Here is an 18874-nt window from a genome sequence, read left to right as displayed (position 1 = left end):
CACCTAAATGTCAAATGTGAAAGTATAAAATATGGAAAACGCTATAAGTGAATATTTTCACAACCTTGGGAGTAGTAGGATATATGCTCTCTAAAAGGCCTAAAGGGGCAAAGTTCTGGCACTGAGACCAAGAGAGCTGCCTGGCAGGAGTTGTGACCCTAAGTGTAGGGTGTCAGCCAAGCTGTAGTCACCCAGCACAGAGAGAGCCAGGGTATTTCCTTTTATCTCCTGATGGAGCCCTCCCATTGAGTGAACTAAAACAGAAGTCTGAGGACACTGGGGTCTTGTAGTAGAACCCATAGAGGTGAGCCTCCAGGAACAGAGTAGGGTGACACAGAGTAGAGCTTGGATCTGAGGAGAAGGATACCAGCACATAGGCTTCTCACAAAAGAGGAAGCACAAATGGCTAATAAACATATGAAAAGATGCTCTTCCTCATTTATAGGTAAGGAAATGCAAATTTATTTTACCCGAAATTTAGGAACAACTAAAATGGACCTCAGTGTTTCACTAATAAATATGATGTTGGCTAGAAGGATTTTTCTAGATACACCTTTTAAGTTAAGGGAATTTGCATCTATGCTTAGTTTGCCAATAGTTTTTATCATAAGTATGGCTAAATTTTCTCAAAGGTAGAGTGGATAAATATTTTATATTCATACAATGGAATACTATATAATAATGAAAAATAACAAATTATACCCAGAGGTATCAACATGGATAAATCACACAATGTTGGGTAGAAGAAATAAAGTAGAGAACAATATATCCAGAATGTTCCACATAATACAAAGTTCAAAATAGGCAAAACCTTAAATTATTTGGGATTGCATATATGTGTAATAAAACTATGAATAAAAGTAAAAAGGCCAGACACAGTGGCTCACACCTGTAATCCCAACACTTTCGGAGGCCTAGGCAGGAGGACTGCTTGAGTCCAGGAGTTCAAGATCAGCCTGGACAACATAGACCTTGTCCCTACAAAAAATTTAAAAACAGTGTGGTGGCACATGCCTGTCGTCCCAGCTACTCAGATGGCTGAGGTAGGAAGATCACTTGAGCTCCGGAGGCGGAGCTTGCAGTGAGCTGAGATGGCACCACTGTACTCCAGCCTAGGCGACAGAGTAAGACCCTGCCAAAAAAAAAAAAAAAGTATGGGAATGATTATCATAAAAGTCAGGATAGTGGCTACCTCTGGAGGTAGCAAAGGGCATGCAGTGGGGGAGGAATATACCAAGGGCTTATAATGTTCTATAATTAGGTTAGTGGTTCCATGATGTTTCTATAAACTCCATATACAGGTATATGTTTTCTTTACTCCTTTGGTATATATGATGTAACAGTAACTTTGTCAAAAGTAATATTTACATGCAGATTTCTATTCTTGTTCAGTAGTTGGTCTATTTAAATTATTCTGATGTAGCATGATGATTTTGTTTGGATATTTTGGTGAATTTCTTAGTGCTTAGAGCATCCAGCTTCAAGGGTTAACCACTGTTGCTATACTGGGTAATGGTTCCCATCAAAAACCAAAAAATGGAAATAGCTTGATTTAGGTTTTTAAAATAATAAAGATAACTTGAGTCTGTCATTACTAACTTTAAATACTACAGTGGTGCAGAAAATTTTATTAGAAATCAGCAAAATATGTGTCTGAGAACATATAGAGTAAGAACTGGCAGCATTAATTTGTAAATGCTTATTTTTAAGTAATTGAGACCTAAACTATGGGCGTGATTTGGTCTACTCTGAACATAGCGACTTTTTAACTTGCCATCCTATAAATCTGTCCATAGGAATGGGGTTTTTCTGGCATCTGAACTGGAAGACTTTGAATGCTTCCTCCTAAGACTGAGCCGTATTGGAGGTGTAATACAGGATACCCTCCCTGTTCAAAACTACAAGACCAAAGAAGGTTGGGATTTCCATTCTCATTTCATTCTCTATTGTTTGGAGCACAGTCTGCAGCATCTTCTTTATGTCTACCTTGACTGTTACAAGTGAGTACTGAGAATGCATTTGTCCTTGAGCAGGTCTTCACATTTTCTCTTTGCATATGACTCCTGAATGTGACTTTTAGGAAAACAGTAATCATTCACACGAGGAATACTGATCTTTTTGAGGTAGTTTTCTCCATCTCAACAGTTGGTACCTCTTTGAGTTCAGTACTACATTCAGCAAAATGCTTATGTGTTTTTTGGTGATATTAATTCTGTAGTATCTCTGTTAACCTTTTAAATGACTTTAGAATACAATGAAAGAAATGCTTTAAAAGGTTTGAGAGGAAGATTCTAAAGTTTTACTTGGAGTTTTCTTTGATACTTTGATTACCAAGAGAATGCTGAACAACTTTGATTTCATAGCAAGGTATATTTCACTTCAAGGTATATTAGATATGCTCTAAAATTTATATTTCTATAGACACACACACACAGAGGAAGAGAGAGCAATACATCAGTATATGTCTACCTAAGATTAACCCGCAGAGTCATGTCTGTGGCCAGTGTTAATTGCTATTGGGTCAGTAATAACAATAACAGTAGAAGTAGTCTTTAATATGTGAGTGTTTACAATGTTGGCACTAAGCTAAGTACTTTATATGCATTATCTCATTTAATCTTCACAAAAACTCTGGGTTGGTTACTCCCATGTCCATTTTACAGATGAAGAAAGAGGCTTTGAGAGAGACTAAGTATGTTACTTAAGGCACACAGCTAGTAAGTGGAAGAGCTGATTAATTCTACTTAATTTTTATTCTGGAGCCCACATTTGTGCACTCATAGGCAACATTTTTATTTTACTTATTTTGTGTAGTAAAGACTAGGAATTGGCTGGGCACGGTGGCTCACATCTCTAATCCCAGCACTTTGGGAGGCCAAGGCAGGAGAATCACTTTAGCCCAAAAGTTCAAGACCAGCCTGGGCAATGTAGTAGGTCTTCTTTACAAAGAAGTAAATCAGCCAGGCATAGTGGCACACACCTGTAGTCCCAGGTACCTGGGAAGCTGAGGTGGAAGGATTACTTGAGCCTAGGAGGTCCAGGCTGCAGTGAGCCATGTTTGCGCCACTGCACTCCAGCCTGGGCAATACAGTGAGACCTGGTCTCAAAAAAAACAGACTAGGAGTTCCAACAGAAGTTGTATTTTTGGTATGTCATATCATTAGTCTTACTTAGAAATGCTGTCTCCAAAGCTACTGGCAAGAGAACAGATTTAAGAGCTGTATTTTCAAGTATGTATTCTGAGCCATAATTCCTGAGTTGTAACCTCTCTGTAGTTGTGTAAGCTTTTTATTTTTTATTTTGAGACAGTCTCACTCTGTCACTCAGACTGGAGTGCAGTGGCACAATCATGGCTCATTGCAGCCTCGAACTCCTGGGCTCAAGCAATTCCCCCACCTCAGCCTCCCAAGTAACTGGAACTACAGGTGCACACCACCACACTTGGCTTGTAAGAGTTTTTTAAAAGCCTCTTATTAAGTTTGAATATGCTAAAAAGTTTTTGTTGTAAAAACCAATAAAATATGAAGTTTCTTAATGTACAAAGTATCTATTAATCTGATTACGATTTGGTTAAATTTCATCATGGTAGTGAACATATGATGTCTCTAAAATCTCTGTCTCTAAAATTGTTTCCAGATCGTGAAGAATATGTAAAATACAAGACAAGAGTGGGAGTATTTTGTGTTATATTTACTTTTTAATTCCAAGATTCTTTTTTCAAATGCTAATCATCGCCTGAGCAAACATGGTTGTAACTGTCTTATCCTGTATGTTAATCAAAGAAGTTTTTTGTTTGTTTTATATACAGACTTAGTCCTGAAAATTGTCCCTTTTTGGAAAAAAAAGAGTTACATGAAGCACACCCTTGGTTTGAATTTTTAGTTCAGTGTCGACAAGTTGCCAGTGATTTAACAGGTATGGGTATACTATGTTAAACACAGAAACTTTCTTTGGATCAATCACTGGTCTGTTGAATGGTATTAAACTTGTGAACTCTTTTAAATAAATTATTTGGCTGTGGTCAGCTATCTGAATGTAATCTAGGCTCACACTTTAGGTAAGAAGCAGAAGGAAGGCCAAAAAGGTTAGCCATCAGCCAGCCAAGAAAAGCTAGACCTGGAGCAAAGAGCTTCTGTGGTTTTGTCCCCTTCCCCTTAGCATTGTGCTCTAGAATTTCCCTTATCCCACCAGTTTGTCACAGGCTGAATTCCTGCTCTCTGGTAGACTGATAACCTTTTTCCATGAAGAAGTGGTCTGTCTTCCAGATCCCTGTTTTGCATTTTTAGTAAGGAACTCCAAATGGAGTTAAAAGAAATCCATAGTATGTGTGAGATTGTTGTGTCCTCTGCAGTGGAGCTGCTGATGTAGAGGCTTACTCTGGTTGTAATCAGACAGAAAAGCCTTGTTACCCCTGACGACTTAGCTGGTGTTATCCCAGAAATATGGGAAAGGGGTCAAGCTGAATGACCACAGACAAGGAATGTCAGTAGTCTTTCAGTTACATGTAATGTCCAGTTTCTCTCAAAATGCAGAATTTTTTCATAATGTGGGTTTTGTTTTTTGGTTTTGCATGCTGATTATGAAGTAATATATGTTCATTGTTAAAAAAAAAAAAAAATAGAAGCCACAGACAACTATCAAGAAGGTAATACTGGCCAGGTGTGGTGGCTCACACCTGTAATCCCAGTGCTTTGGGAGGCAAAGTGGAAGGATCACTTGAGGATAGGAGTTCAAGACAAGCCTGGGCAACATAGCAAGACCCTGTCTCTACAAAAGATTTTTAAAAACTAGCTGTGGTGGCATGCTCCTGTAGTCCCAGCAACTTGGGAGGCTGAGATGGGAGGATCACTTGAGCCCAGGGGTTAGAGGATGCAGTGAGCCATGATTGTGTCACTGTACTCCAGCGTAGTTGATAAAGCAAGACCCTGTCTCTTTTTTAAAAAATAATTAATTAATTAATTAAAAAGTAATACCTCCATAGGTAGATAGCCTAGGTACATAGGAAAATAACCACCCATAGGTAACCACTGATAATATTTTAATGTATTTTGTTCCAGTTATCTTCACTGTACTTTTTAAAAACCTAGTCTCTATTGTATTTCATTCACCCAACAAATATTTATTGAGCTCCTACCTTGTGACAGACTATTGTAAGTGCTAGTAGAACAACAAGAAACATCTATGTTTTTATATACTGCTTTTTTTTGTCTAATATTATAACAGAATTTTCCCACATTCTTAAAGACAATGACCATTTTAGGCCGGGCACGGTGGCTCACGCCTGTAATCCCAGCACTTTGAGAGGCCAAGGCGGGCGGATCACAAGGTCAGGAGATCGAGACCATCCTGGCTAACACGGTGAAACCCCGTCTCTACTAAAAATACAAAAGAAAAATTAGCCAGGTGTGGTGGCGGGTGCCTGTAGTCCCGGCTACTTGAGAGGCTAAGGCAGGAGAATGGCATAAACTGGGGAGGTGGAGCTTGCAGTGAGCCGAGATAGCGCCACTCCAGCCTGGGCGAGAGAGTGAGACTCCGTCTCAAAAAAAAAAAAAGACAGTGACCATTTTAAATGTTTACATAATATTTCATTGTATGGATATACCCTTATTTAATTTACTGTTCTCATTTTCTGATAATGAGGCCATTTTCCATTTTTTTCTGTTATAAATAATCGTCTTGAATATATTTCAATATAAAACTTTGTCCTTATTTCAGATTATTTTCTTAGCACAGATAGGTTTTGGGATATAAAACCATTGGGTCAAAGGTTACACATGTTTAAGATTCTTACTGTAGGACCAGATTGCTTTCCAAGGGAGTTGTACAGTTTTATTTTAAGTCCCAGTCTCTACTCACTGTCACCAGCTCTAATGCTTGATGATGAGTTTTTTAAATTATTGCTAATTGGATAGGTAGTATATGGCATCTAATTAATTTGCATTTCTTTGTTGCTAGTGAATTATACAGTTTTATGTGTCAGGCATTTATATTTCCTCCTTCATAAATTGGTTATTTCTTTTGCCCATTTATCTGTTAGAGTCAGTATTTTTGGCATTGATTTGGATGAGCTCTTTGTTGAGGACAAACTCAGCAACTCTTTAGGTTGTCATTTGTTATAATTTTTCTCTCAGTTCATTGTTACCTTTTAATTTTCTTTGAACAGAAGTTTTTATTTTTATGTAGACGAATCTTTCATTTTTTCCCTCTGTGATGTTTTCCCATTGCTTTTAAACTTAGGAAGTCCGTTTTGTTTTGTTTTTTTTGACTGTGGATAGAGTTAAAAATTTATGTTATTTTTCTCACATTTATGTAATTCTTAATTTAGTATTTATCCCTCTTAAGGAGAAAAACACTGTCTTTTATTTTCCAGATCCCAAACTGATCTTCCAGGCTAGCCTTGCAAATGCTCAGATTTTGATTCCCACCAATCAGGCCAGTGTAAGCAGTATGCTATTGGAAGGACATACCCTCCTGGCCCTTGCTACTACAATGTATTCTCCTGGGGGTGTCAGTCAGGTATGGATAGCACTTTATGACAAAATAGGACTGATTTTTAAATTTAGCAGAATTATCTATGGATTGTCTAGATCTCAGCTGATATTAAAATATAACTATATTCAAGTATTTCATTAGATTAAAGAGCAGAGGATAAGGCTGAATTTAAAAATTTTATATCTCGGCCCGGTGCAATGGCTCACTCCTGTAATCCCAGCACTTTGGGAGGCCGAGGCAGGCGGATCACTTGAGGTCAGGAGTTCAAGACCAACCTAGCCAACATGGTGAAACACCGTCTCTACTAAAAATAGAAAAAACTTTGCTGGGCGTCTTGGCGCATGCCTGTAATCCCAGCTACTCGGGAGGCTGAGGCATGAGAATCACTTGAACCTGAGAGGTGAAGGTTGCAGTGAGCTGAGACTGCGCCACTGCACTCCAGCCTGGGCGACAGAGCGGGACTCCATCTCAAAAAAAAAAAAAAAAAGAAAAGAAATTTATGTCATCTTCAGTTTAAAGGGAATGAAGCCAGGCGCGGTGGCTCACGTTTGTAATTCCAGCCCTTTGAGAGGCCAGGGTGGGTGTATCGCTTGAGTACAGGAGTTTGAGACCAGCCTGGGCAACATGATGAAACCTCCATCTCTATAAAAAAAAAATTTTTACATTAGCTGGGCATGACCGAGTGCGGGGGCTCACACCTGTAATCCCAGCACTTTGGGAGGCCGAGGCGAGTGGATCACTTGAGGTCAGGAGTTCAAGACCAGCCTGGCCAACATGCTGAAACCCCATCTCTACTAAAAATACAAAAATTAGCCAGGCATGGTAGCGTACGCCTGTAATCCCAGCTACTCAGGAGGCAGAGGCAGAAGAATTGCTTGAACTCAGGGGGCAGAGGTTGCAGTGAGCTGAGATTGCGCCAGTGCACTCCAGCCTCTGTGACAGAGCAAGACTCCGTCTCAAAAAAAAAAAAAAAAAAAAAATTAGCTGGGCATGGTGGCGTGCTCCTGTAGTCCCAGCTACTTGGGTGGCTGAGACAGGATTACTTGAGCCTGGGAAGTCGAAGCTGCAGTGAGCCAAGATCATAGCACTGCACTCCAGCCTGGGTGACAAAGTGAGATCCTGTCTCAAAAAAAAAAAAAGGCTGGGCGGGGGCAGGGAGGGGAATGAATATGTTATATAGAGATTCTTTTTTCCCTTTAGTTTGTTTTCCAGTACTCCAGATTTGTTTTCAGAATACAATTAGGATCTGCTTGCTTCTGGGAGTAAGAATACTTTAGATCTGTGGCTTGGTAATTATTCTCTACTATTTGCCCTCTTAGGTCGAAGGAAACCATAATCTTCAGCTACCCATATAAACTGTATTGAGGGACCTAGTGGAAATGTGCCCATCTTTGCTTTTTAGAAGTAGAGTGGCCTGTTTAGAGGGAAATTAAGAATGTTGTTTAAAGGCCGGGCGCGGTGGCTCATGCCTGTAATCCCAGCACTTTGGGAGGCCAAGGCGGGCGGATCATGAGGTCAGGAGATCGAGACCATCCTGGCTAACATGGTGAAACCCCATCTCTACTAAAAATACAAAAAAAAAAAATTAGCCGGGGGTGGTGGCAGGTGCCTGTAGTCCCAGCTACTCCGGAAGCTGAGGCAGGAGAATCGCTTGAACCCGGGAGGCGGAGCTTGCAGTGAGCCAGGATCGCGCCATTGCGCCAGCCTGGGCGACAGAGCGAGACTCCATCTCAAAAAAAAAAAAAAAAAAAAAAAAAAGTTGTTTAATATCTAATCTTCAAAAGTTTCTTAATGGTGCTAGCTTAACTTAATACCACCTTTTTTGATTGTTGCAGTATACCTTAACTTACACGACTATTTAATCCTCTATTTTTAATCACCTGTCAGAAATTAGAGTCATAGAATAACTTTAGAATTGGGTGAGAAGTCATCTAGTTTAGCAGTTTGTAAATATTTTAAAATATATATTATTGAATTAAATATTGGCAGAGCTGTTTTTCAAACAATTTCTTTACATACAGCTTGAAAACCACTGATCTAGCTGAACTTCCTAATTTTGCAGATGAGGAAACAAAGACCTGATATTAAATATCTAGCTAAGGTCACATAGCTAGTTTGTCTTAGAACCAGAACAAGAACTGTTAACTTATGACTCCTTGTCTAATGCTATATTCACTACCCCATACTCTTCTCAAGCTAATCTTGTTTCACAAGGTTCTTGTGAAAAAAAAGACTTAAACTTTGAGAAGAGAAAAATGCTGCTCTCCAACCTGTTATCTGTTTTTTTACTTAGGTTGTTCAGAATGAAGAAAATGAAAACTGTTTGAAGAAGGTGGATCCCCAGCTGTTGAAGATGGCATTAACTCCTTACCCCAAGCTAAAAACTGCTCTCTTCCCACAGTGCACTCCTCCTAGTGTCCTGCCATCTGATATTACACTCTACCACCTTACTCAGGTACAGTATTTAGGTGGCCAATATTTAGGTCTGTCAGAGTTCAGCCAGGAAAACAGAAATCACTCTAGATCTTTCAACTGGAGGACATTTAACGTAGGGAATTACTTACACAGCATGATAGCAGAATGGGGAAACCAAACGTGATAGTGAGACAACCCAAAAATAACAAAATAGGAAGCCATCATCACCCCTAAGGCTGCAAGAACAATGCAAAAAAGTGGTCTTACCAGAACCCAGAAGCCGGAGTCATCTCTGGGAGTTAAACTAACAACCAGGCTGCCTAATGGGAACTGGGAACATAGAGTATGGACGTAGAAACTTAGCGGAGATGCCCCAGGAAAATGAAGGGGGAGAATATCTTGGCTTCTTCCCTCTTCCCATCTTTAGTCTCCCACAGTGTCTTTGTGGCTATATGTATCTGGTAGCCAAAGGGCAAAGGAGCTTGGGAAATGTAGTTTCCTGCAATACTGAGCAGAGTGGGAAGGGTGGAGGTGGGTCAGAGCAAGCAGTTGACCAGCATACCTGTCTTCTGTTTTCATCAAAAGCTTCTCTGTTCTGCCACTTTTGACTTCTAACTGTCTCTTCTCAATGAATCAGGACTGTTTGTTTAAATCAGTGCTTTTTAATCTTTTTCAGAACCTCTAAGAATGTGAGAAAGATATAAACCCTCTACTCAGAAAAATTACACATATGCATATAATTTTGCTTACATTTCAAAGTGATTCACAGACTCCCTGAAGCCTATTCAGGGATCCTCGGTTAAGAACACCTTCCTTTGCCCATTTCTCATTTCAAAAGGCTTTTCATTTTTTCCCTGAATACACATATTCTCATAGTATCTTCAACTCAACATAAGGTTTATAATTCTATAAAGGAGCCAGGTGCGGTGGCTCATGCCTGTAATCCCAACACTTTGGGAGGCCAAGGTGGGCAGGTCACCTGAGGTCAGGAGTTCGAGACCTAGCCAACATAGTGAAACCCCATCTCTACTAAAAATATAACAATTAGCCAGGCACGGTGACACGTGCCTATAGTCCCAGCTACTCTGGAGGCTGAGGCAGGAGAATGGCTTGAACCTGGGAGAAGGAAGTTGCACTAAGCTGAGATTGCACCATTGCACTCTAGCCTGGGCAACAGAGCGAGACTCCGTCTCAAAAAAATAGTAATTCTATAAAGGCACAAAATCTCTCTTACTCTAATGCAGAGACTTCTTAGGGTATCGACTGGTGCTACTTAAAAGTGTGGTCAGCACTTGTATACTGCTTGTTGCTGGAATGTGGTGAGATTAGTATCTTGCACCAAAATATATATCTGCTGTGTCCCTAAGTACACTGTTTAGTTCAGTAGGGGTTTTTTTTTTGTAGCAAGACTTTGAAGAAGGAAGCAGTATTCTGGATTTATACTGATAGTGTCTTATCTTGTTTTAGACCAGCACTTTGAGTAGCACTGGTATAAATGATTAAGTGGATTATGTAAAAACATAGTTTTACTGGGAAAGCACAGGTCACAGATGCCCCTGTGTCTTGTTTTTTCCCAGGCAAAACAAACATAGTTTCACTACGTAAAGTAGTTTGAATCAGCTTGAAACACAAGGGTTTCATGTTGTTCTTTGTTCTGTTTTCAAGTGGACTGATTAAATTTTTTTAGTGGTTATTTTCGGAAAAGTATTCCTTCTTTAATAGATCACAAAATCTTCCTTAGTTTTACATCAAAGCTACTCTTTTTTGGGCCATCCAAATCCTGACTTTTTTTGTTCTGTTTTTCTCTTGTATTTTTCCCACGATCCGTTTATAGACTTTGCTAAACATTTGGCCTAGAAAAATTCCAAACAACCACTACTTGCTGCTGCTAGACCTTTTCTGATCGACTTCACCTTGGTCCACTCTTTTTTCTTTGTTGTTCATGTTGTTGCTCATCACATTCCTTCAACCATTTATCTAGTTTTTTTATCTTTCTCTTTTCCTTTCCTTCCCTACCCTGTTCTTTGCTCATCTTATCATTTTACCTGGTAACGTTTTCTAGTCTTTTAGCCCTCTTGCTTTTTGATTCCAAAAGCATTTCTGAAGCCCATTTTACTTTATAGTTGATGCTTCCTCTACCAAAAGAGTATAGCCTTTGCAGACGTAGTTTGACATAAGGAGAGTCTTTAAAAGGAACATAGCCAGTTCTGTTTTAATTAAGATATAAAGATGTCTCATAATTCTACTTTATTTTTAGCTGTATTCAAAGAATTTATGTCCAGAATAAGCCTTAAATTGCCTTGGAAAAGGGGAGCAGACTACCTCTGAAGTCCTTTCATATAATTTTTTTTACCTGTTTTATAATCATTGAACTTCTAATTCTGTTTAACTTTTCCCCTTTTTCAGTCATTATCACCCTTTGATCCTAGCAGACTGTTTGGCTGGCAGTCTGCTAACACACTAGCTATAGGAGGTAAGTCATCATGGGTACTTCTTGAGACATGTTTTAGCAGTGTTAACTATAGAAGTTAATATATGTAAAGCCAATCTAGTTTTCTCATTGATTTTTATTTTAAAAGTAAAGGTGTATTCCAAAGGAAAAATAGTTTGCAGAGACAGAATTGAAAACATATTGTAAGTTAAAAGTGAATGTATTAGGTTACTAGTGCTGTACTTGCTGAGAAATGTAATGTGTAACTATTTGCTTATATTTCTTCCTTTCAAAAAATTATTCTTCATTTCCAGTATAATATCATAAAAATTAAAAGCATAGGTGTCAGCATTAAACAAATCCTGGGCCTACCATGTAATTAATACCTGTATGACCTTGGTCATGTGATCTAACCTCTTTAATTCTCTATGAAATGACGTTAATCACAGTGACCACCTAACACATTACTATGAGAATAAAAGGAGGCAAGGCATTTAAGTACCAGATTCACACACATTGCTGTCCTGTAAAGACCATAAGACTTTCTCTGATTTATTTTTTTTCTGTTCTTAAACTGTTTTTTCTATTTCTCTTTTATCTTTAATATCATGTTACCTGTGGTGCCTCTGCCTATATTACCCTAAATTAGGCTTTGCATTAGTACTTTGTATATAGTATGTACCCAATATCTATTGACATACATAAAAATGAATTTCTTAATGTATATGTTTTATAAGTTCAAATTTTGATATATAGAATTTACCTCATGCCCAGAGTCCAATGCATGCCAAGCCTACAATAGATGTTCAGTAAATATTTGTTGAATGCTGAAAAAAGTAGTGCTTATTGCATTATCAAATAGAAATACTCTTTCTCAGTGAAGTTACTAGAGAGTAGACAAAATCCCCTCTCCTCTTGTGATGGCTCCAACTCCATCACTTAGGTGGCATCTTGACCTGGCATTCTAACTCTTGGAAATTGAGCACTCTGCCAGGTAGAGTAGAGGCACAGAGAAGTTGAAAGCATGTTCCCTGCCATTTTTAGAAGTTTAAAACTACTTGAGGAAATAAAGCACAAAGTAAATGAAACTGTTATGAAAATGTAATACTTTTTTTTTGGAGATGGAGTCTTGTTCCGCCCAGGCTGGAGTGCAGTGGCATGATCTCGGCTCGCTGCAAGTTGTGCCTCCCGGGTTCATGCCATTCTCCTGCCTCAGCCTTCCGAGTAACTGGGATTACAGGTACCCACCACCATGCCTGGCTAATTTTTTGTGTTTTTAGTAGAGATGGGGTTTCACCGTGTTAGCCAGGATGGTCTCGATCTCCTGACCTCGTGATCCACCCACCTCGGCCTCCCAAAGTGCTGGGATTACAGGCGTGAGCCACCACGCCCAGCCAATACATATTTATAAAATTGGAAACCTGTGTTTAATTTGAATGTTGACTTTTTTTTTCTTATGGTTTTACCACTGAACAGGGATGTAAGAACACTGTGTGGTGACTTGGCTTCTGCACCAGGCCAGAGTAAAATTTCCCTCTAGATTGAATTTTCTCTTATACGCAGTCTCCACATTAAGCCCCAGCCTGCTAAAAAATTATGGTCTTATTTGAATAAAAAACTCAGATGTGCTCATTTCAGTACTGTGTGCCTTACACACGCTCAGCAAATATTTAATGAATGGCTTTATATGTAATTACAAGTTGCCAAAGTCGCTTTGTTCTCACAAGAATACAAATAGGGCATGTGACAGTTTTTTTAATCTCAAAGAGGGAATGTACTTTCAGGTAAGACCTTTGTAAGATGACAGATACCTCCAGGGTCTTCAAGCCTTTTTTTTTTTAGGAATCAGGTCACAATGTGAAAAGTCCTTGGAATTCCATGAGAAAACACAACTTTATTTCAGAAATAAGCTTTGAACTTTGAAAACAAGAGCAGATACACTGTTTTCCAGAACTAGTTTCTGGAACCAGATCACAGTGTTGTCTTCTTTAAAAAATAGGTAGTAAGTGGTTAAGAGACAATTGAATAGTACATGACAGGAGTGACTATTTATTTCTAACTGGAGTCAGCCCTCCATATCCTTGGGTTCCACATCCAAGGATTCAACCAACCTCATATGGGAAATATTCCAGAGAACAAACAAACAATTAAAAAAAAAAAATAGAACAATAAAAAATAATACCAATTTAAAAATACAGTATAACAACTATTTACATAGCATTTACATTTATTAGGTATTATAAGTGATCTAGAGTAATTTAAAGTGTATGGGGAAATGTGCATAGGCTATATATAAATACTATGCTATTTTACAGGGACTTGAGCATCCTTCTGTGGATTTTGGTATCCAAGGGTTTCAGGAACCAATCCCCCATGGATACCAAGAGATGACTAGACTCATATCAAAATATCTTCTGACTTCAAATTTATCTAAAAAGAGACATTTTTGTTTGATATTTTCTTGGGTTTAGAGGAACTTTAAACTGAGCTATTCTGCTGGTCTTATTAATAGAAAGATGGTGCCATCTTTCTAAGATATTCATGCTCTATGAATACAACATCAGAAAGTAAGTGATAACAAATGGAGGTTATAGGAGGGTAATTAGTGTAGAGGGAAAAATGTTCTAAAATTACCTGTTGGAGGCCAGGCGTAGTGGCTCATGCCTGTTAATCCTAACACTTAGGAAGCTTGAGGTGGAAGGATTGCTTGAGGTGAGGAATTCAAGACCAGCTCGGACAACATAGCAAGACACTGTCTCTACAAAAAATTAGCCAGGTATAGAAGATAAGGGTCAAGAAGGTGAAAGAAAAATGTTAAAATTAGCCAGGCATGGTTGTGTGTGCCTACAGTCCTACAGGAGGCTGAGGCAAGAGGATTGCTTGAGTTAAGGAAGTCAAGGCTGCAGTGAGCTATGGTCATGCCACTGCACTCCAGCCTGGGCAACAGAGCAAGAACCTGTGTCCAAAAAAAAAAAAAAAAAAAAATTGCCTGTTGGAGAAAGGTACAGTGAGTTGGCTTTGGTGAACAGAGGACTCATATAAATATGTTAAAAGGGATTTTATTGCATTAATGACCTTTTGTGAATGAATTTAAAAGCTCCTTTTGCAGATATTTAAAGATTTTATAACTATAGGGTTATTGGCTATTGCCTTTCTGAACTTAAAGGATCATCAAATACAGAATTAAAACCAGGATGGTTCAACATACACAAATTAATAAATGATACACCACATTAACAGAATGAAAGACAAAAATCAGGCCGGGCACGGTGACTCGTGCCTATAATCCCAGCACTTTGGGAGGCCGAGGTGGTGGATCACGAGGTCAGGAGATAGAGACCATCCTGGCTAACACAGTGAAACCCTGTCTCTACTAAAAAATACAAAAAAAAATTAGCCAGGTGGTGTGGCGGGCGCCTCTAGTCCCACCTACTTGGGAGGCTGAGGCAGGAGAATGGCATGAACGTGGTGGGTGGAACTTGCAGTGAGCCAAGTTCATGCTGTTGCACTCCAGCCTGGGCAACAGAGCGAGACTCCATCTCAAAAAAAAAAAAAGACAAAAACCATATGATCATATCAATAGATGCAGAAAAAGCATTTAGGAAAATTCAACATCCTTTCATAATAAAAACTCTCAACAAATTAGGCATAAAAGGAATGCATCTCAACATTATAAAGGCCATATATGACAGGCTCACAGCTAATATCATACTCAGCAGTGAAAAGTTGAAAGCTTTTCCTCTAAGATCAGAAATAAGACAAGGATGCCCACCCTTGCCACTTCTGTTCAACATAGTAGTTGAAGTCCTAGCCAGAGCATTTAAGAAAAAAAAAAAGGCATCCAAATCAGAAAGGAAGAAGTGAAGTTGTCATTGTTTGCAGATGGCATGATTTTGTATATAGAAAATCCTAAAGACTCTACCAGTAAAACTGTTAGAACTAATAAACAAATTCAAGAAAGTTGCAGGATATTAAATCAGCATACAAAAATCAGTGTTTCTATATACCAACAGCAAACTGTCTGAAAAAGATAATGAACAAAACTATCCCATTTCTATTTTTTAATAGAACACAAAATACTTGGGAATAAATTTAATCAAAGAGGTCAAAGATCTGTACATATTAAACTATCAAACATTGGTGAAAGAGGCTGGGTGAGCTGGGCACAGTGGCTGGCTGGACACAGTGGCTCACGCTCATGCCTGTAATCGCAGCACTTTGGGAGGCCGAGGTGGGCAGATCACCCGAGGTCAGGAGTTCGAGACCAGCCTGGCCAATATGGCGAAACCCCGTCTCTACTGTAAGTACAAAAATTAGCTAGGTGTGGTGGCACATGCCTGTAAGTCCCAGCTACTTAGGAGGCTAAGGCAGGAGAATCGCTTGAACCCAGGGGGCGGAAGTTGCAGTGAGCCGAGATTGTGCCATGGCACTCCAGCCTGGACAGCGGAGCAAGATTCTGTTTGAAAAAAAAAAAAAAAGAAGAGGCTGGGTGCACGCATGTAATCCCAGCACTCTGGGAGGCCAAGGCAGGTGGATTGCTTGAGCTCAGGATTTTGAGACCAGCCTGGGCAACATGGTGAAACCTCATCTCTACCAAAAATACTAAAGAAAGCCGGGTGTGGTGGCATGCACCTGTGGTCCCAGCTACTTGGGAGGCTGAAGTGGGAGGATCACCTGAGCCCAGGAGGCAGACATTGCAGTGAGCCAAGATTGTGCCACTGCACTCCAGTCTGGGCGACACAGCCAGACCCTGTCTCAAAAAAAAAAAAAAAAAACCCCAAAAAACAAAATCAATTATGTTGTATACTTTAAATATATACAGTTCTTAAAAGTTAAATAAGTTGCTCAAGGTCACACAGCTAGTGGTGTCAAGACCAGGAATCTCACAATTTTTTTTGTTTTTTTGAGATGAAGTTTCACTCTTGTTGCCCAGGCTGGAGTGCAATGGCATGATCTTGGCTCACCACAACCTCTGCCTCCCAGGTTCAAGTGATTCTCCTGCCTCAGTCTCCCAAGTAGCTGGGATTACAGGCATGCACCACCACGTCTGGCTAATTTTGTATTTTTAGTAGAGACGGGGTTTTCCCCAGGTTGGTCAGGCTGGTCTCAAACTCTTGACCTCAGGTCATCCGCCTGCCTTAGCCTCCCAAAGTGCTGGGATTACAGGCGTGAGCCACTGTACCTGGCTGGAGCATCATTTCTTACCAGAGTTTTTATGCAACTTCTCGGGTACACATCTTTGTGTAAAATGAAGGCTACCTCTATACATTGAAGTAAAATAAATCAGATTTTGGTAGGTTCAAAGTGATACATAGTGATGCAAAATGATTACAGCAACCAGTTTTATCATTAGAGAGTTTTCCATGTGCAAATCTGAAATTAATTATGGTGATATACAGATAATATTGTTTTACTTTCCTCCCAGATGCATGGAGTCATCTCCCACATTTCTCTAGCCCTGACCTGGTTAATAAATATGCTATAGTGGAACGTCTGAATTTTGCTTATTATTTACATAATGGACGGCCATCATTTGCATTTGGTACTTTTCTGGTCCAGGAATTAATCAAGAGCAAAACTCCCAAGCAGCTGTGAGTATTTAAAATATAATTTTGGCTGGGTACAGTGGTTCACACCTGTAATCCCAGCACTTTGGGAAGCAGGAGGATCACTTGAGCCCAGGAGTTCAAGGAAGCAGTAAGCTATGGTCATGCCACTGCACTCTAGCCTGGGTGACAGTGAGGCTCTGCCACTAAAAAAAAAAGTAAAATAAAATATAATTTGTATTCTAAAAAAGGGCATATCTGTGTAACATTTTACATGTACATTGAAAAACATACTGGAAACATACCACAGTTAACAGTGATTACATTTGGATGGTGATTATTGTTGTTTTCATTTGTGCTTCCCTGTGTGTCCTAAGTTTTTGGCATTTAGTGTGTGTGATTTTTGTTAACTGGAAAAAAAGATAAATATGTTTTGAAAAATAATAAAATTTAAAATCATACAGGAGTTTGTCAAGTATTAGCGGTTAAAGAGGGAATTCTAAGGGAGGGAGAACATTAGGACAAATACCTAATGCATGCGGGGCTTAAAACCTAGATGACGGGTTGATAGGTGCCACAAACTGCCATGGCACATGTATACCTATGTAACCTGCATGTTCTGCACATGTATTCCAGAACTTTAAAAAAAGGGAATTATATGATGAGATGTGAATTCTATATTTAATGTCTTTAATAATTCATTTAATTATTCATTTTTATAAAGCACAGAATTGAGAGGAGCATTTACTGTAATGAGCAGCTAAATATAGATTTACTTTATTGGTTTATTTTATAATTAACAAAGTAATACCTTTTTTATGGTAAAGTAGTCAAGTAGCTCAGAAAGGTGAAAATGAAAGATAGCCCTCAGCCTCCCATTCCACATGGTAAAAACATGGTTAATAATGTCTTGTGTGGGCTGAGCACGATGGCTCACACCTGTAATCCCAGCATTTTGGGAGGCCAAGGTGGGCGGATCACAACGTCAGGAGTTTGAGACCAGCCTGGCCAATATGGTGAAACCCTGTCTCTACTAAAAATACAAAAATTAGCCAGGCATGGTGGCGGGTGCCTGTAGTCCCAGCTACTCAGGCTGAGGCAGGAGAATCGCTTGAACCCGGGAGGCAGAGGTTGAAGTGAGCCAAGAATCATACCACTGCACTCCAGTCTAGGCTACAAAACAAGACTCCATCTCAAAAAAATAATAATAAAAATAAAAAATAGTAATTTCTTGTGTCTTTCCCAAATTTTCTATTCCTATAAAAGGCCTATATGAATTTTTTTAAATGTGCTTTATGATGTCAAACTTACATTTAAGTGGCATTGATATTCTTCGTAGTTTGTATACATACTCATAATTGATAAGATCACAAGTTCGCAGTCTTTCAGAAGTTGTACTTCATGTCTTCTTGATGAAGTTGGAAGCAAGAATAATTTAGACTATGACTAAGCGTTTTAGAAAGTCAGCTTAAGGGAAGGGGGGGCTCTTGTGCCAAAAGACAACTGAAAAGCTACCAGGAACCTAAACGTGTATGTGCAAGGGGCAAAAAGTAAGGGAGAGGAGGCCACAAATCACATGGCTGGCACTCCATGTGTCACTGACTTAATTCCATTTGCTTTTCCTGATGAGACATAATTTTCATGTGCTGATGTGATTTTGATTCCTTTCTTTTTCAGGATCCAGCAAGTAGGCAATGAAGCCTATGTTATAGGGCTGTCCTCCTTCCACATACCTTCAATAGGAGCTGCATGTGTTTGTTTCTTAGAATTGCTTGGCCTTGACAGCCTCAAGCTCAGAGTTGATATGAAAGTGGCCAATATAATTTTGAGCTACAAGTGCAGAAATGAAGATGCTCAGTACAGCTTTATCAGAGAGTCTCTAGGTACAGCACCTTTTCTTTGTCTGGCCTGCTTTGTTTAGAGAAGGTGTGACTAGGTCTAAGGCATTGAATTGTGAGTGCTTGGGGAGAAAATGGTTATCTTCTTGGTT

The 18874-nt window shown here is 39.3% G+C and overlaps 1 protein-coding gene across 5 annotated transcripts in view; it reads left to right on the top strand.

Moving 5' to 3' along the window:
* Positions 1 to 18874, top strand: part of SPG11 (SPG11 vesicle trafficking associated, spatacsin) — a 101926-nt gene that overhangs the window by 47014 nt on the left and 36038 nt on the right. For all 5 annotated transcript variants that reach the window (XR_010123811.1, XR_010123812.1, XM_054452000.2 and 2 more), the window contains 7 exons: positions 1797 to 2000; positions 3809 to 3915; positions 6371 to 6516; positions 8786 to 8947; positions 11314 to 11380; positions 16764 to 16929; positions 18562 to 18767. Coding sequence is in view for 3 of the 5 variants with exons in the window: in XM_054452000.2 (XP_054307975.1) it covers positions 1797 to 2000; positions 3809 to 3915; positions 6371 to 6516; positions 8786 to 8947; positions 11314 to 11380; positions 16764 to 16929; positions 18562 to 18767 (1058 nt within the window). In the remaining 2 variants the exon portion in view is untranslated. The remainder of the gene's footprint in view (positions 1 to 1796; positions 2001 to 3808; positions 3916 to 6370; positions 6517 to 8785; positions 8948 to 11313; positions 11381 to 16763; positions 16930 to 18561; positions 18768 to 18874) is intronic.

This window comes from Pongo pygmaeus, chromosome 16, assembly GCF_028885625.2.
Source record: "Pongo pygmaeus isolate AG05252 chromosome 16, NHGRI_mPonPyg2-v2.0_pri, whole genome shotgun sequence".
Lineage (NCBI taxonomy): Eukaryota > Metazoa > Chordata > Mammalia > Primates > Hominidae > Pongo > Pongo pygmaeus.
The sequence above is the reverse complement of the archived record's forward strand: the minus strand, read 5'-3'. Positions and strand labels throughout refer to the sequence as shown.